A 17238-nucleotide genomic window follows, 5' to 3' on the forward strand; every position below is an offset into this window, starting at 1 on the left:
GGGATTACAGGTATGAGCCAACGCACCTGGCCTACATTCTTTTTAAAAGAGAGATTTTAAAATAATAAATACACAGCACTTTGGGAGGCTGAGGCAGGCAGATCACGAGGTCAGGAGATTGAGACCATCCTGGCTAACACAGTGAAACCCGTCTCTACTAAAAACACAAAAAATTAGCTGGACATGGTGGTGGGTGCCTGTAGTCCCAGCTACTCGGGAGGCTGAGGCAGGAGAATGGTGTGAACCTAGGAGGCGTAGCTTGCAGCGAGCCGAGATCGCACCACTGCACTCTAGCCTGGGCAACAGAGCAAGACTTCATCTCAAAATAATAATAATAATAATGATAATAATAATAATAAATACAGACTTCTTAAAAGAAGCAACGTACACCAGGAGGCAATGCAGTAAGTGTTGAAGAAATAAAATGTTCACCTAGAAAGCTATATCGAACAAAATAATCTTTCAGAAATGAAGACTGAAGATATTTTTCAGATAAACAAAAGCTATAAGAGATGTTAAAGTAAGTACCCAGGCAGGCTGAAAGAAAACGATAACAGATGGAAGATTAAGTTAATACAGAGAAATGAAGAGCACTAGAAATTGTAAATATTTGGATACACATTTTTTAAAAACCTTTTCTGTATTTTTAAATTTATTTAAATGAGAATTGACATTTAAAAGTAGAAATTATAGCAATGTATTATAGCATTTGTAAAATGTGTACAAGTACAGGTATGACAACAATGACATGAAGAATAGGAAAGGGGACTAGAAGTATACTGTCGTAAAACAGATTCCTGTCTAATTTGAAGGTAGTCTTTGTTGAGTTAAAAATGTATGTTGTGCTGGGTGCGGTGGCTTATGCCTTTAATCCCAGCATTTTGGGAGACCGAGGCAGGTGGATCACTTGAGGTCAGGAGTTTGAGACCATCCTTGCCAACATGGTGAAACCCTGTCTCTACCAAAAATACAAAAATTAGGCCAGACATGGTAGCTCACTCCTCTAATCCCAGCACTTTGGGAGGCCAAGGTGGGTAGATCACTTGAGGTCAGGAGTTTGAGACCAGCCTGGCCAACATAGCAAAACCTCGTCTCTACTAAAAATACAAAAATTAGCTGGACATGGTAGCATGTGCCTGTAATTTCAGCTACTCAGGAGGCTGAGGCACGAAAATCAGTTGAATGTCAGAGGCAGAGGTTGCAGTGAGCTGAGCTCATGCCACTGCACTCCAGCCTGGGTGTCAGAGTGAGACTACATTAAAAAAAAATTATGTTGTAAACTTTAGAGCAATCACTGAAGCCGTGAATACAGATAATGGTTATTAAGCTCAGTGTTGAGATGAAACAGAGTACTTAAAAAATACTCAAAAATCCCCAATGAAGACAAAAAGATGATAAATGAAATAGATAAGACCAATAGAAAAGAAATAAGACCACATAAATAATTATAATACATATAAATGATCTCATGTTATAATTAAAAGGTAGAGATGGTTACACTGAATAAAAAAGGGAAACCCGTTTGTATGATATATACAGGAAACCTGCTTTATAAAGTATAGAAACTGAATAAAAACTAAAAATGAAAAGAACTGGAAAATATATATGAAAATTGTAATCATAACCTGAAGGATCTATGTTAATATGGGATGAGCTAGACTCTGGACAAAGAATATTATGAAGGACAGATGGGGACATTTCATAATAATGAAACCGTAGATTCATCAAGAAGACATAAATATCCTAACTGTGTATATATCTAATAACAGAGTTTGAAATATTTAAAATCAAAAACTGGTAGAATTGAAGTAAGAAATGGACAAATCCAAACTGACAGAACTGAAGTAAGGAATGGACAAATTCACAATTGGAGATTGTAACACTCCTGTCTCATAATAATGTTCAGAACAACAGACAAAAAATCTGAACAGCATAGAAACCAATTTGACTTACTTAAAATGTATATAATACACCTCATTATAACAGCAAAAGACATGTTCTTTTCTTGGGCAATTGATTATTCATTAAGGTAGAACATATGCTCAGTCAAAAAACAAATTTAAAATTTTTTAAATTAAGTGACAAGTGTTCTGACAACAATGGAATTAAGTTAGAAATCACAAGAATTTGGAATATCCCTGTATATTTGGAAATTAAACAACATATTCCTAAATAAACCATAGGTCAAAGAAGAAATCACAAGGGAAAGTAGAAAATATTTTGAACTGAATTGTGATGAAAACATGATGATATGGTTTGGCTGTGTCCCTTCCAAATCTCATCTTGAATTCCCACAGGGAGGGACCCAAAGGGAGGTAATTGAGTTATGGGGGCAGGTCTTTCCCATGCTGTTCTCGTGATAGTAAGTCTCATGAGATCTGATGATTTTATAAGGAGGAGTTTCCCTGCACAAGCTCTCGCTCTTTGCCTGCTGCCATCCATGTAGGATGTGACTTGCTCCACCTTGCCTTCCAGCATGATTGTGAGGCCTCCACAACCATGTGGAACTATAAGTCCATTAAACCCTTTCTTCTGTATAAATTACCCAGTCTCAGGTATGTCTTTATCAGCAGCGTGAAAATGGACTAATACAGTAAATTGGTACTGAGAGTGGGGCACTGCTGAAAAGATACCTGAAAATGTGGAAGCGACTTTGGAACTGGGTAACAGGCAGAGGTTGGAACAGTTTGGAGGGCTCAGAAGAAGACAGAAAAATGTAGGAAAGTTTGGAACCTCCTGGAGACTTGTTGAATGGCTTTGCCCAAAATGCTGATAGTGATATGGACATAAAGTTCGGGCTTAGGTAGTCTTAGATGGAGATGAAGAACTTGTTGGGAAATGGAGCAGAGGTGACTCTTGTTGTGTTTTAGCAAAGATACTGGCAACATTTTGCCTCTGCCCTAGAGATTTGTAGAACTTTGAACTTGAGGAGATGATTTAGGATATTTGGCAGAAGAAATGTCTAAGCAGCAAAGCGTTCAAGAGGTGACTTGGGTGCTGTTAAAGGCATTCAGTTTTATAAGGGAAGCAGAGCATAAAAGTTCAGAAAACTTGCAGCCTGACAATGTGATAGAAAAGAAAATCCCATTTTCTGAGGAGAATTTAAGCCAGCTGCAGAAATTTGCATAAGTAATGAGGAGCCAAATGTTAATCCCCAAGACAATGGGGAAAATGTCTCCAGGGCATGTCAGAGGTCTTCACAGCAGGCCCTCCCATGACAGACCCAGAGGCCTAGAAAGAAAAAGTGGTTTCATGGGCTGGCCCCAGGGTCCCTGTGCTGTGTGCAGCCTAGGGACTTGGTGCCTTGCATCCCAGCTGCTCCAGCTATGGCTGTAAGGAGTCAACACAGAGCTTGGGCCGTGGCTTCAGAGGGTACAAGCCCCAAGCCTTGGCAGCTTCCATGTGGTGTTGAGCCTGCAAGTGCACAGAAGTCAAGAATTGAGGTTTGGGAACCTCTGCCTATATTTCAGAGGTTGTGTAGAAGTGCCTGGATGCCCAGGCAGAAGCTTGCTGTGGGGGTGGGGCACTCCTGGAGGGCCTCTGCTAGGGCAGCGCGAAAGGGGAATGTGGGGTCAGAGCCCCCACACAGAGTCCCTACTGGGCACCGCCTAGTGGAGATGTGAGAAGACAGCCACTGTTCTCCAGACCCCAGAATGGTAGATCCACAGCTTGCACCGTGAACCTGGAAAAGCCACAGACACTCAGTACCAGCCCTTGAAAGCAGCCAGGAGGTAGGCTATACCCTGCAAAGCAAGAAGGGCAGAGCTGCCCAAGGCCATGGGAGGCTGCCTCTTGCATCAGTGTGACCTAGATGTGAGACATGGAGTCAAAGGAGATCATTTTGGAGCTTTAAGATTTGACTGCCCTGCTGGATTTTGGACTTTCATGGAGCCTTTAGCCCTTCATTTTGGCCAGTTTCTTCCATTTGGAATGGGTGTATTTATCCAATGCCTGTACCCCCATTGTATCTAGGAAGTAACTAACTTGCTTTTGATTTTACAGGCTCGTAGGTCAAAGGGACTTGCCTTGTCTCAGATGAAGCTTTGGACTGTGGACTTTTGAGTTAATGGTGAAATGAGTTAAGACTTTGGGGGACTGTTGGGAAGGCATGATTGGTTTGGAAATGTGAGGACATGAGATTTTGGAGGGGCCAGGGGCAGAATGATATGGTTTGGCTGTGTCCCCACCCAAATCTCATCTTGAATTCCCACATGTTGTGGGAGGGACCTTGTGGGAGGTAATTGAGTCATGGGGGTGGGTCTTTCCTGTGCTGTTCTCATGATAGTGAGTAAGTCTTATCAGATCTGATGGTTTTGTAAGGAGGAGTTTCCCTACACAACCTCTCTCTGCTTGCTGCCATTCATGTAAGATGTGACTTACTCCTCCTTGCCTTCCACCATGATTATAGGGCCTCCCTAGCCATTTGGAACTGTAAGTCCATTAAACCTCTTTCTTTTGTAAATTGCCCAATCTCAGGTATATCTTTACCAGCAGTGTGAAAATGGACTAATATACATGGCATATCAGCATTTGTTTGATACCGAGAAATTGGTATTGAGAGGGAAACTTATGGTTCAAATGCTTAATTACAAATAAAGTTGTAAAAGCAAGGACTAAAGCTTCCATCTAAGAAGTAAGAAAAGTCCTCACTTTCGTTTCCAGCCAGTATGGAATAACAGGAATCAGATTTACTGTCATTCCCATTACAACTAAAAACCACCCAAAAGGCTTAGTGGGAATAAGATTGGGAATAGTGTCTGTTCCTACCAGCTGGATTGGAAAACCTCATAATTCATGTGGCTTTGGTTACACTACTCAGAAGGATCTTTCCTCAGTGGTGGAGAGTACTAATACAAGATTAAATACTGCTTGGGCGATGCTGACTAACAAATCTTAAAAGCAAAACACAAAAGGATTAAATTGTGTCTAAGTAATATAACTGCATCCGAAAATTAAGCTCAGGAATATTTATAGGATTACAAAAATATCCAGCACTTAACAAGATAAAATTTACAATGTCAGGCATCCAATAAAAAATTACCAGGCATGCAAAGATGTAGGAAAACCTGGCCCATAATGAGGAGAGAAATTGATCAATCATAACCAACCCAGGTCTAACCTAGATGTTAGAATGAGCAGATAGGCTGGGCACGGTGGTTCACATCTGTAATCCCAGCAGTTTGGGAGGCCAAGGTGGGCGTATCACGAGGTCAGGAGATCGCGACCAGCCTGGCCAACGTGTTGAAACCCCATCTCTACCAAAAATACAAAAATTAGCTGACCACAGTGGCATACCCCTGTTATCCCAGCTACTCAGGAGACTGAGGCAGGAGAATTGCTTGAATCCCGGAGGCAGAGGTTGCAGTGAGCCGAGATCGCGCCACTACACTCCAGCCTGGGCTACTAAGCAAGCTATGTCTCAAAAAAAAAAAAAAAAAAAAAAGAGCAGATAATGACATTAGAACAGTTATTATAACTGTATTACCTGTGTTCAAAAAGAGAGAGGGAAGGTTTAAAATAAGTCATTGGAAATGTGGAAATGACCCAATTGAACAACTAGAGATGAAGGCTATGATGTCTGAAGTGAAAAGCTACCAGATGAGATTAACTGCAGATCTGACATTGAAGAAAATATTGGTGAACTTAAAGACATTGCAATGGAAGCCACTTTGTAAAACACTTTGGTAGTTTCTACATAGGTTCTCAAGAGAAATGGAGGCATATGTCCACCAAAGACATGTACATTATTGTTTATAGCAACTTTCTTTGTAATAGCTCCAAACAGGAAACAACTCCAAATGTACATAAATCAAATTGTTGTATATGCATACAGTGGTATACTTATTAATAAAAGGAGTGGGCTATTGTTACCTGCAATGATATGGAAAAATCTCAGACAGTTTATTTTGAGTGAAAGAAGCCAGAATACATTCTGCAATTCCATTATGTAAAATTCTAGAAAATTCAAACTAAGGCACAGTCATAGAAATCAAATTAGTGGTTCTCTAGGGAAGAGGTTGGGGATGGTATGGTGGAATTACCAAGGGGCACATGGAAACCATTGAGGGTGATGGATAAATTCATAACATTGATTATGGTGGTGATTTCATTGTTGGATTCAGTTGTTTAAACTTACTAAATTTAGATTTTAAATATGTGCAGTTTATTTTACATTAAACATATCCTAATGAAGCTGTTAAGACTTTTTGAAAAGGATGATGGCTGGGTGCAGCGGCTCCCACCTGTAATCCCAGCACTTTGGGAGGCTGAGGCAGGTGGAACACTTCAGGTCAGGAGTTCGAGACCAGCCTGGCCAACATGGTGAAACCCGATCTCTACTGAAAAATACAAAAATTAGCCAGGTGTGGCGGTGTGCACCTATAGTCCCAGCTACACTGGAGGCTGAGGCAGGAGAATCACTTGAACCCGGGAGGCGGAGGCTGCAGTGAGTTGAGATCACCCCACTGCACTCCAGTCTGGGTGAGAAAATGAGACTATGTCTCAAAAAAACAAAACAAAACGAAAAAATGAGCAAATCAAACCCAAAGTAAGTACAGAAGCATAATAATATGTATAAGAGCAGAAAACAGTAAGTGGAAAATTGATAAGTAGTAGAGAAAATGAACAAAACCTAAAGCTGTTTTTTAAAAAAATTAATAAAATGATAATTATTTTGCTAGTGTGAAAAACAAGAACAGAAGAGAAAACACAAGTTATTCATATTGGAAATGAAAGAAGCACCTACATACATTACATGGACTATAAAGTGACATTAAGAACAAACTTATGCTGGTAAATTTACATGAAACTCTAAAAGGCTAGAAAAATTATTTTAAAGGTACAGGTTACCACATTCACAGAAGTAAAAAATTTGAATAGCTGTACATCAAATATATAAATTGAATTGTCAGTCAAAACCTTCCCACAAAAAGGGCCTGGCATGGCGGCTCACGCCTGTAATCCTAGCACTTTGGGAGGCCAAGGCGGGCAGCTCACCTGAGGTCAGGAGTTCGAGACCAGCCTGGCCAACAGGACGAGACCCCCGTCTCTGCTAAAAATGCAAAAGTTAGCTGGGCGTGGTGGCACGCGCCTGTAGTCCCAACCACTCAAGAGGCTGAGGCAGGAGAATCGCTTGAACCTGGGAGGTGGAGGTTACAGTGAGCCAAGATAATGCCACTGCACTCCAGCCCGGGCAATAGAGTGAGACTCTGTCTCAAAAAACAAAAACGAAAAGAAAACCTTCCCACAAAGAAAACCTGAAACGCTAGATGGCTTTACTGGTGAATTCTATCTAATATTTAAGGAAGAATTATTACCAGTCCTTTGCAAAAAAGAGATGAAACATTGCCTCATTTATTTTATGAGGCTAGCATTACCCTAATACCAAAATTAGATAGAGATTTTTACAGGAAAATATTTCTTATAACTATGGAGGGAGAAATCCTTTACAAAATAGTTGCAAACTGAATTCAAATTTAGAATACAATAAAATGTATAAATACGTTTATAATATACATCATAGCCAAGTAGGCCATGTGGGCTTGTTTAACAGCTTATAATCCATCACTGTACGTCCCCCTATTAGTATAGTAAATGAGAAAAAGCATTTGACAATATTCAACACCCATTTCATGTTTAAAAAAAAAAAAAGGACTAAACTTGGAGCAAAGTAGGAATATAAGGGAGCTTTGTAAACTTGATAGAGGACATTGCTGAAGAACCTACAATAGTTGATAATGAAATACTAAATACTAAGTATATCCCTCCTATGATCAAGAGCAGTGTTAGGGCCACTCAACAATATTCAGCATTTCTATTTCTTTTGTTTGTTTGTTTGATTTTTTTGAGATGGAGTCTCACTCTGTGGCCCAGGCTAGAGTGCAGTGGCATGATCTCGGCTTACTGCAACCTCCACCTCCCGGGTTCAAGCAATTCTCCTGCCTCAGCCTCCCATGTAGCTGGGACTACAGGCACGTGCCACCATGCCTGGCAAATTTTTGTATTTTTAGTAGAAACAGGGTTTCACCACGTTGGCCAGGCTGGTCTTGAACTCCTGACCTCATGATCCACCCACTTCGGCCTCCCAAAGTGCTGGGATTACAGGCGTGAGCCACTGCACCCAGCCTACTATTCACATTTCATAGAAGATATGCAAATAGTCAATAAGCACATGAAAAGATGCTCAACGACATTGGTTACTATTAATCATTAGGGAATTTAAATTGAAACCACAATGAGAAACCACTTTATATCTGTTAGAATGGCTGAAATTAAAAAGACTTAAAATTTCAATTGTCGTCAGTGATACACTGGAATATTGGTAGGATGCAAGTTGGAACAATCATCTTGGAAAACACTTTGGCAGTTTTTATAGTTATTTACTTGAGAAATAAACATGTTCACGAAAAGTTCACACAATAAAGTTCATAGCAGCTTTATTTATAATAGGGAAAAACAGATATCCCATGTGTTCATCAACTGGTGAATGGATAAACAAATTGTGCTGTATTCATATGTATTAGTTATTTGTTGCTTTGCAATAAATTGCCCAAAATTTAGTGTCTTAAAGAAACAACCAGCTGGCATGGTGGCTTACACCTGTAATCCTAGCACTTTGGGAGGCCGCGGTGGGCGGATCATGAGGCCAGGAGTTCGAGACTACCCTGGCCAACATGGTGAAACCCCATCTCTATTAAAAATACCAAAAATTAGCTGGGCATGGTGGTGGGCGCCTGTAATCCCAGCTACTGGGGAGGCTGAGGCAGGAGAATCGCTTGAACCTGGGAGGCAGAGATTGCAGTGAGCCAAGATTGCACCACTGCACTCCAGCCTGGGCGACAGTGCGAGACTCCATCTCAAAAAAAAAAAAAAAAAAAAAAAAAAAAAACACACACACACATACACAAACCTTTGTTATCTCACAGTTCATATAGGTCAGGAAAGGGGCACAAATGGTATTTTATGGATTGAAATCATTGTGTCATCTCAAGGCTTGACTAACGAAGGATCTACCTTTGAGATCACTGGTGGTTGCTGGCAGGATTTCTTTCATGTGAGCTGTTGAATTGGGGGCCTCAGAGCAAGATGGAAGTCTCAGTTTTATGTAACCTAACTCATAAGTGACATCCCATAACCTTTACTGTATTTTATTATTTAAAGGCAAATATCTAGGTACAGCCTACACTAAAGGGAGGGGATTATGAAAGGCATTAATACCAGGAGGTAGGGATCATTAGAAGCCATTTCAGAAGCATCCTATCACACCATATAATAGAATAGTACTCAGCAACAAAACAGAGCTATTTGTTTGTACACATATAAACATGGATAAATCTGGCCAGGTGCGGTGGCTCATGCCTGTAATCCCAGCATTTTGAGAGGCCAAGGCGGGCAGGTCACTTGTGGTCAGGAGTTCGAGACCAGCCTGGCCTGCATGGTTAACCCCCGTCTCTACTAAAAATACAAAAATTAGCTGGGTGTGGTGGGATGCACCTGTAGTCCAGCTACTCGGGAGGCAGAGGCAGGAGAATCACTTGAACCCAGGAGGTGGAGGTTGCAGTGGGCCAACATTGCGCCACTGCACTCCAGCCTGGGCAACAGAGAGATACTATTTCAAATGGAAAAAAAAAAAAGAAAAGAAAAAGGATAAATCTTGAAAACATTACTCCAAACAAAGGAACCCAGACAAAACTAATCTTTAGGGTGAGAAGGAGGATCAGTGGGATAGGGGCAGGCTTTTGATCTAAGAATGTATGAGGAAAGTTTTTGTGCTATGGGAAATGTTCTTATCTTGATTGTATGGTGGTTATAACACTGTATATATTTGTCAACACTCATGGGTGAATTTTATTACATATAAATCATAATCCAATTAAGTTAATGTTTTAAATTCTTATTTTTCATGGTAATCTTCTCTGTATTGTTCCAATTTTAGTATATATGCTGCCAAAGCAAGCACTTAATTTTTTAAATACAAAAGTATGCTATTGGATTCAGTGATTTGTTCTTGATGACATCTGCATGTCTTCACAATTTTTCAAGGAACGTGGCCTGGGGTGGGATACTGCAGTGGCAGTGCCATCTTGTGGTAAGATCTTTGGAGTTAGGCAGACACAAATATGAATTCTGGCTCTGAAACTTGCTACATTCCAGTACTTTGTTCCCCTGAATTATTTTGGATATCCTAAAAACACTAACTACTGTGTTTTGAGAACCTATACTCCCCAGGTACTATGCTAGGCACTTATGTGTATGTTATCTCATTAATTGTAATAATAATAATACAACTCAAAATAACATTTTTTGAGTTCCTTAGTATGTATTAGGCACTCTGCAAAACATTTTTCGTGAATTATATCACTTAATACAGCAACCCAACGAAGTATTGGTTCTACAGTTATCATTTCCACTTTGCAGAAGAAGAGATTGAGGCTGAGAATCGTTTTTTTTTTTTTTTTTCTCTGAGACAGGTTCTCACTCTGTCATCCAGGATAGAGTGCAGTGGCAATGATCATGGCTTACTGCAACCTCCATCTCCTGGTCTCAAGCAGTACTCCTGCCTCACTCTCCTCAATAGCTGGGACTACAAGCATGTACCACCATGCCTAGCTAATTATTAAAAATTTTTTGTAGTGGTGGTATCTTGCTATGTTGCTCAAGTTGGTCTCAAACTTCTGAGCTCAAGCTGTCCTTCTACCTTGGCTTCTCAAAGTGCTGGGATTATAGGCATGAGCCACCTTGCAATAGAGAATAATTTTTAAAATATGAGGAACTCAGGTTGCTGTCATGATTCCAGCTTTGTTTTCTATTCCTCTCTTTCTGTGGAACAAAAGGCTATTTGTCTTATGTGTTACCCAGGCTTTCTGCAAGAGTTACTGGGACTTTAATTTAAAATCCCTTCTTGTTTTTCCTTTAAGAAACTTCTTTTAAGTCATGAGGGCTCAGAGTGTTTTCAAGAGTGTAAGAAGGTGGTGTCAGGTCTTGGAGATTGGTTTCTGAGCACTGGACAGACTTGCAAATGCATAAGCTCAGTTCCAGACAGGTACAGCTCTAGAAATATCAACCTCAGCCACAAGCAAAAAGGCAATGTTTATATGTGTTTGGTATAAAAACTGTGACTTATTTTTCTACTCTTTCCATAAACAGAATGATTGTCAGCAGTGACATTTTTGAAGGCCAAGACTGATTAAAGTTTTTGCTTCCATAACTATGGTGTTGAACCAGAATTATTTTTATGATAGTTAATCACTATCCAAAGTGTTCAGATAGGGATCTTTTTAAGGAAAGTTAAAAAGTGTCATTGAGACCATGAATAATTGCATTGTAGCATTGCTTACTTAGGTAGTTGTGTTCCCATAGAACTTGTGTATCATAAGTTCTCCCCCCACTCTTCTTTTTCTTCATCAGCATGGAATTATTTTTCTTCTTTTAATATGGAATATAATCAGTCTTTTTGGTATTCATGTACTTACTATAAATGGAATTGAATTATATTTTAATCTGAAACTGTAGACTAGCAGCAACCTAACATAAGCAGATATATGAAAGGTAAGTACATTTTGATTCACAGATCTTTAAAATAGTGTAGTGCCAGAAATCAGCTGATTAATTTACAAGTAGATTTGATTCCTGAAAAATAATTGTGGGGCACAGGGAAAATTGTGATTTCTCACTGTTTCTCATTAGCATCATGTCTATTTTTGCTTTTTTACCTTTCAGTCATTTTTCTTTTTTTCTTTTTTTTTGAGACAGAGTTTCACTCTTGTCATCTAGGTGCAGTGGTGCAATCTCGGCTCGCTGCAGCCTCTGCCTCCCGGGTTCAAGTGATTCTCCTGCCTCAGCCTCCTGAGTAGCTGGGATTACAGGCATGCGCCACCACGCCTGGCTAATTTTTTGTATTTTTAGTAGAAACAGAGTTTCACCATGTTGGGCAGGCTGGTCTCGAACTCCTGACCTCAGGTGATCTGCCTGCCTTGGCCTCCCAAAGTGCTGGGATTACAGGCATGAGCCACCACACCTGGCATTTTTCTTTACTGTATAGAGTATCCTTCCTTATTTTGGTTTGTCTGTCCTTCACAGACCAACTATACTTCAAGTTTGATTTAAGTCTCATTTCTCTCACAAAGCTTTCTCTGACTATCTGATACAACACATTTGTATTAGTCTGTTCTGGCAGTGCTATAAAAAATACCTGAGACTGGGTAATTTATAAAGAAAAAAGGTTTAATTGGTTCACAGTTATGCAGGCTGTACAGGAAGCATGGCAACATCTACTTCTGGGGAGGCTTCAGGGAGCTTTTACTCATGGTAGAAGGCAAAGCAGGAGCAGACATCGTCACATTGCCAGAGCAGGAGGAAGAGAGAGAGGGGAGGTGGCACACACTTTTAAACACCCAGATCTCACAAGAACTGTATGACAAGAACAGCACCAGAGGGGGAAATCCGTCACACATGATTCAGTCACCTCCTACCAGACCCCACTGCCAGCACTCGGGATTATAATTTAACATGAGTGGGGATGCAAATCCAAACCATATTATTTCACCCATGGCCCCTCCCAAATCTCATGTCCTTCTCACATTGCAAAATACAATCATCCCTTCTCAGCAGTCCTCCAAAGTCTTAACTCATTCTGGCATTAACTCTAAAGTCCAAAGTCTCATCTGAGACAAGGCTAGTCCCTTTTACCTGTGAGCCTGTAAAATCAAAAGCAGGTTACTTACTCCCAAGATACAATGGGGGTATAGGCATTGAGTAAATACTCCCATTCCAAAGGGGAGAAAATGGCCAAAAGAATGATGCTATAGGCCTTGTGCAAGTTCGAAACCCAGCAGGATAGTCATTAAATCTTAATGTTCCAAATAATCTCCTTTGACTCCATGTCTCATATCCAGGGTACAATGATGCAAGGGGTAGGCTCCTAAGGCCTTGGGCAGCTACACCCCTGTAGCTTGGAAGGGTTCAGCTTCCATGGCTGCTCTCAAGGGTGGGTGTTGAGTGCCTCCAGCTTGTCCAGGTGCAGGGTATTTAGTGGATCTATCATTCCAGGGTCTGGATGATGGTGGCCTTCTTCTAACAGCTCCACCAAGCAGTGCCCCAGTGGAGACTGTGTGTGTGTGGGGGTCCAACCTCACATTTCTTCTCTGCACTGTCCTAGTAGAGATTCTCCATGAGGGCTTCTGCCTGGACATCCAGGCTTTTCCATATAGCATCTGAAATCTATGCGGGGGCCCCCATGCCTCAACTCTTGCATTCTGTGCACCTGCAGGCTTAACACCACATGGAAGCAGCGGCCCAAACAGTACCCAGGTTCCTTTGAGCCATGGCTGGATATAGAGCAGCCAGGATGCAGGGAGCAGTGTCCTGAGTCTGTGCAGTGTGGTGAGGCCCTGGGTCTCACCCACCTCATAGGCCTCTGGGCCTGTGATGGCAGGGGCTGCTGTGAAGGTCTCTGAAATGCCTTTGAGGCCTTTTCTTCATTGTTTTAGCTATCAGCACTTGGCTCTTCTTTACTTATGTAAACTTCTGCAGCCTGCTTGAATTTCTCCCCTGAAAATGGGCTTTTCTTTTCTACCACATAACTGGGCTACAAATTTTTCAAACTTTTACACTCTGCTTCCCTTTAAAATATAAATTCATTGGCCGGGCTCGGTGGCTCATGCCTGTACTCCCAGCACTTTGGGAGGCTGAGGCAGACGGATCACCTGAGGTTGGGAGTTTGAGACTAGCCTGACCAACATGAGAAACCCCATCTCTACTAAAAATACAAAATTAGCCGGGTGTGGTGGTGCATGCCTGTAATCCCAGCTACTCGGGAGGCTGAGGCAGGAGAATTGCTTGAACCCAGGAGGCGGAGGTTGTGATGAGCAGAAATCACGCCATCACACTCCAGCCTGGGCAACAAGAGCGAAACTCCGTCTCAAAAAAATAAAATACAAAAATAAAAAATATATATATGTTCGTTTCAGGTCATTTCTTTGCTCACACATATGAGCATAGGATACTAGAAGCAGTCAGGCAACATCTTGAATGCTTTGTTCCTTAGAAATTTCTTCCTCCAGATATCCTAAGTCATCATTCTCAACTTCAAAGTTCTACAGATCTCTAGGCAGGGGCACAATGCCACCAGGTTCTTTGCTAACACATAACAAAAGTGACCTTTGCTCCAGTTCCCAATAAGTTCCTTATTTCCATCTGAGATCTCCTAAGCCTGGACTTCATTGTCCATATCACTGTCAGCATTTTGTTGACAACAAGTTGATAAGTCTCTAGGAAGTTCCTAATTTTCCCTCATCTTCTTGTCTTCTGAGCTCTCTACACTCTTCCAGCCTCTGCCCATTACCCAGTTCCAGAGACGCTTCCACATTTTCAGGTGTCTTTATAGCAATGCCCCACATTTCAGAGGCAATTCTCTCTGTTAGTTTGTTTTCACACTGCTATAAAAAATACCCGAGACTGGATAATTTGTAAAGAAAAAGAGTTTAATTGTCTCACTGTTCCATGGGCTTCTTAGGAAGCATGGCAGCATCTGCTTCTAAGGAGGCCCAGGGAGCTTTTACTCATGGCAGAAGGCAAAGTGGGAGCAGGCCAGAGCAGGAGGAAGAGAGAGAGAGGAAAGGTAGCACACACTTTTAAACAACCAGATCTCCTGAGAACCCTACCACAAGAACAGCATCAAAGAGAGAAATCAGCCCCCTATGATCCAATCACCTCCCATCAGGCCTCACCTCCAACACTGAGAATTACAATTTGACATGAGATTTGAGCAGGGCCACAAATTCAAACCATATCAACATTTTTTTTCTTTTCTGAAATTCTTGTTGCTCTTCTCTTTAACACAGTTTAAATTGTCTCCTATACATTATTATCTATATATTAGCTTTATTATTTTTTGTTTTTAATTTTTTGAGATGGGGTTTTTCTCTTGTCACCCAGGCTGGAGTGCAGTGGCACGATCTCGGCTCACTGCAACCTCTGCCTCCTGGGTTCAAGTGATTCTCCTGCCTCAGCCTCTTGAGTAGCTGGGATTACAGGTGTGCACCACCATGCTTGGCTAATTTTTTTGTATTTTTAGTAGAGACAGGGTTTTAGCAGAGTTTCACCATGTTGGTCAGACCAGTCTTGAACTCCTGGTCTCAGGTGATCTGCCCACCTTGGCCTCTCAAAGTGCTGGGATTACAGGCATAAGCAACCACACCCAGCCTAGCTTTATTTTTTAGTTTCATTAATGTATGCTATCTTTTGTCATCCTCAGATCCTAGGGCAAGATAAATAATATTATTTCTCATTTTATAGATACAGAAATATTCATCAGACAAATGTCATTGACTGTACACTGTATGCCACATTAGTGTTAGCTCTGGATATGGACAAATGTTAACTGTGTTATTTTGTTAGTAATATTTGATCTCTTCTTATTTATACAGGAGAGATTAAACAGATTCTAGAAAATGAACTTCAGATACCTGTGTCCAAAATGCTGTTAAAAGGCTGGAAGACGGGAGATGTGGAAGACAGTGTGAGTTTCTTAATTGCATAGAAATAAAAGAAAATTAAGTTATGCCATTGATTAAATGATACATAAAAATTGGTTTTAATTAATGTTGTTACATATGGCAGGAGTAGATTTGGCAATAGTAATTTAGTTTAAGGAATCAGCAAGTAGTGTTTTCTAAGCTAAAATATTTCATGATAAACCAGTAACAATTGTAAATGAGTAGATTTGTAAATGAAAACAGTATATGGCATGTTTTTCCTATATCTAACTTTTAAAGGAGTTTGGCCCTTTTTTTGAGAGGTTTTACCTTTTTCTCAAACCTCCTAGAGTATCAGTGAATGCCCTGGAATAATAATTTTCTGAGCAATTACATATTGGTCCGAAAGAAGTCACATGCAGTGTATACATTTATGTCAAGTATTGATTATGGAACAAAGATAATAGGAAATTTTTTAAACTTGGAGAATTTAAATAAGAATGTTGTTTTCCTTGTTGACTTGGATAGTGGCAGGTGCATGGAATGAATTATATTTTAAGAATTTGCAGAGAGTATTGCAATTTTAAGAATAGTTGCTGTTCTTAGGGACCCAGTAGCAACCTCAGATATAACATTTTTTACACACTTTTTTTTTTTTTTTGAGGCAGTCTCGCTCTGTTGCCCATTCTGGAGTGTAGTGACATGATCTCGCCTCACCACAAACTCTGCCTCCTGGATTCAAGCAATTCTCCTGCTTCAGCCTCCCAAGTAGCTGGGACTACAGGCACGTGCCACCACGCCCAGCTAATTTTTGCATTTTTAGTAGAGATGAGGTTTCACCATGTTGGCCAGGCTGGTCTCGAACTCCTGACCTCGTGATCCGCCTGCCTTGGCCTTCCAAAATGCTGGGATTATTATAGGTGTGAGCCGCTGCGCTCGGGCTTACACACTTTTTTTTCTTTCAGAGAGAGTGGAGAAAGAGGGAAAAAAAATGAGTTCTAGAGTTTTAGATGTTTGAGGTGGAAATAATTATTGAATGTTTTCACATCAGTTACTGGGTCATTTTAATGGCTAGGCATAAACTTAGAATTTTCGACTTTTGGCTGGGCGCAGTGGCTCATGCCTGTAATCTTATCACTTTGGGAGACCAAAGCAAGTGAATCACCTGAGGTCAGGGGTTCAAGACCAGCCTAGCTAACATGGTAAAACCCCATCTCTACTAAAAATGCAAAAATTAGCTGGGCGTGGTGGCGCGCCCCTGTAATCCAAGCTACTTGGGAGGCTGAGGTGGGAGAATTGCTTGAACCCACGAGGTGGAGGCTGCCATGAGCCAAGATCATGCCACTGCACTCCAGCCTGGGCGACAGAGCAAGACCCTGTCTCAAAAAAAAAGATAAATAAAAATAAAAAAACTTCAACTTTTGGTTCAGTTCTTCTTGAATGGCTTCTTGCAGTCATTGTGCTTATAAGTACTTATATGTGAGTTCATTTGAAATTTGCAAATGTTCTGAGTATTTCAGTGAGATATTTACAGGAAGTTTGGGTTGGCAAGATACAGATAAGTTTAGATGTGCTGTATTAGGTGTCAGCAAACTTTTTCTGTACAGAGTCAAATAGTAAATATTTTAGGCTTTGTGTGCCACACAGCTACTTAATCACTGCTCTCTTAGTGGGAAAGCAGCCATAGACAATATGTGAAACATCGAGCATAGTTATGTTTCAGTATGTTTATGGACGCAGACATTTGAATTTTATGTAATTTCAC

General features: G+C 40.7%; 1 protein-coding gene across 2 annotated transcripts in view; it reads left to right on the forward strand.

Annotated features, from left to right (window-relative positions):
• The window catches only part of FAF1 (Fas associated factor 1), a 534212-nt gene that overhangs the window by 208216 nt on the left and 308758 nt on the right, over positions 1-17238 (forward strand). For both annotated transcript variants that reach the window (XM_002810838.5, XM_063712405.1), the window contains one exon: positions 15426-15517. In XM_002810838.5, coding sequence (XP_002810884.1) covers positions 15426-15517 — 92 coding nt within the window. The remainder of the gene's footprint in view (positions 1-15425; positions 15518-17238) is intronic.

This window comes from Pongo abelii, chromosome 1 (assembly GCF_028885655.2).
Source record: "Pongo abelii isolate AG06213 chromosome 1, NHGRI_mPonAbe1-v2.0_pri, whole genome shotgun sequence".
NCBI lineage: Eukaryota > Metazoa > Chordata > Mammalia > Primates > Hominidae > Pongo > Pongo abelii.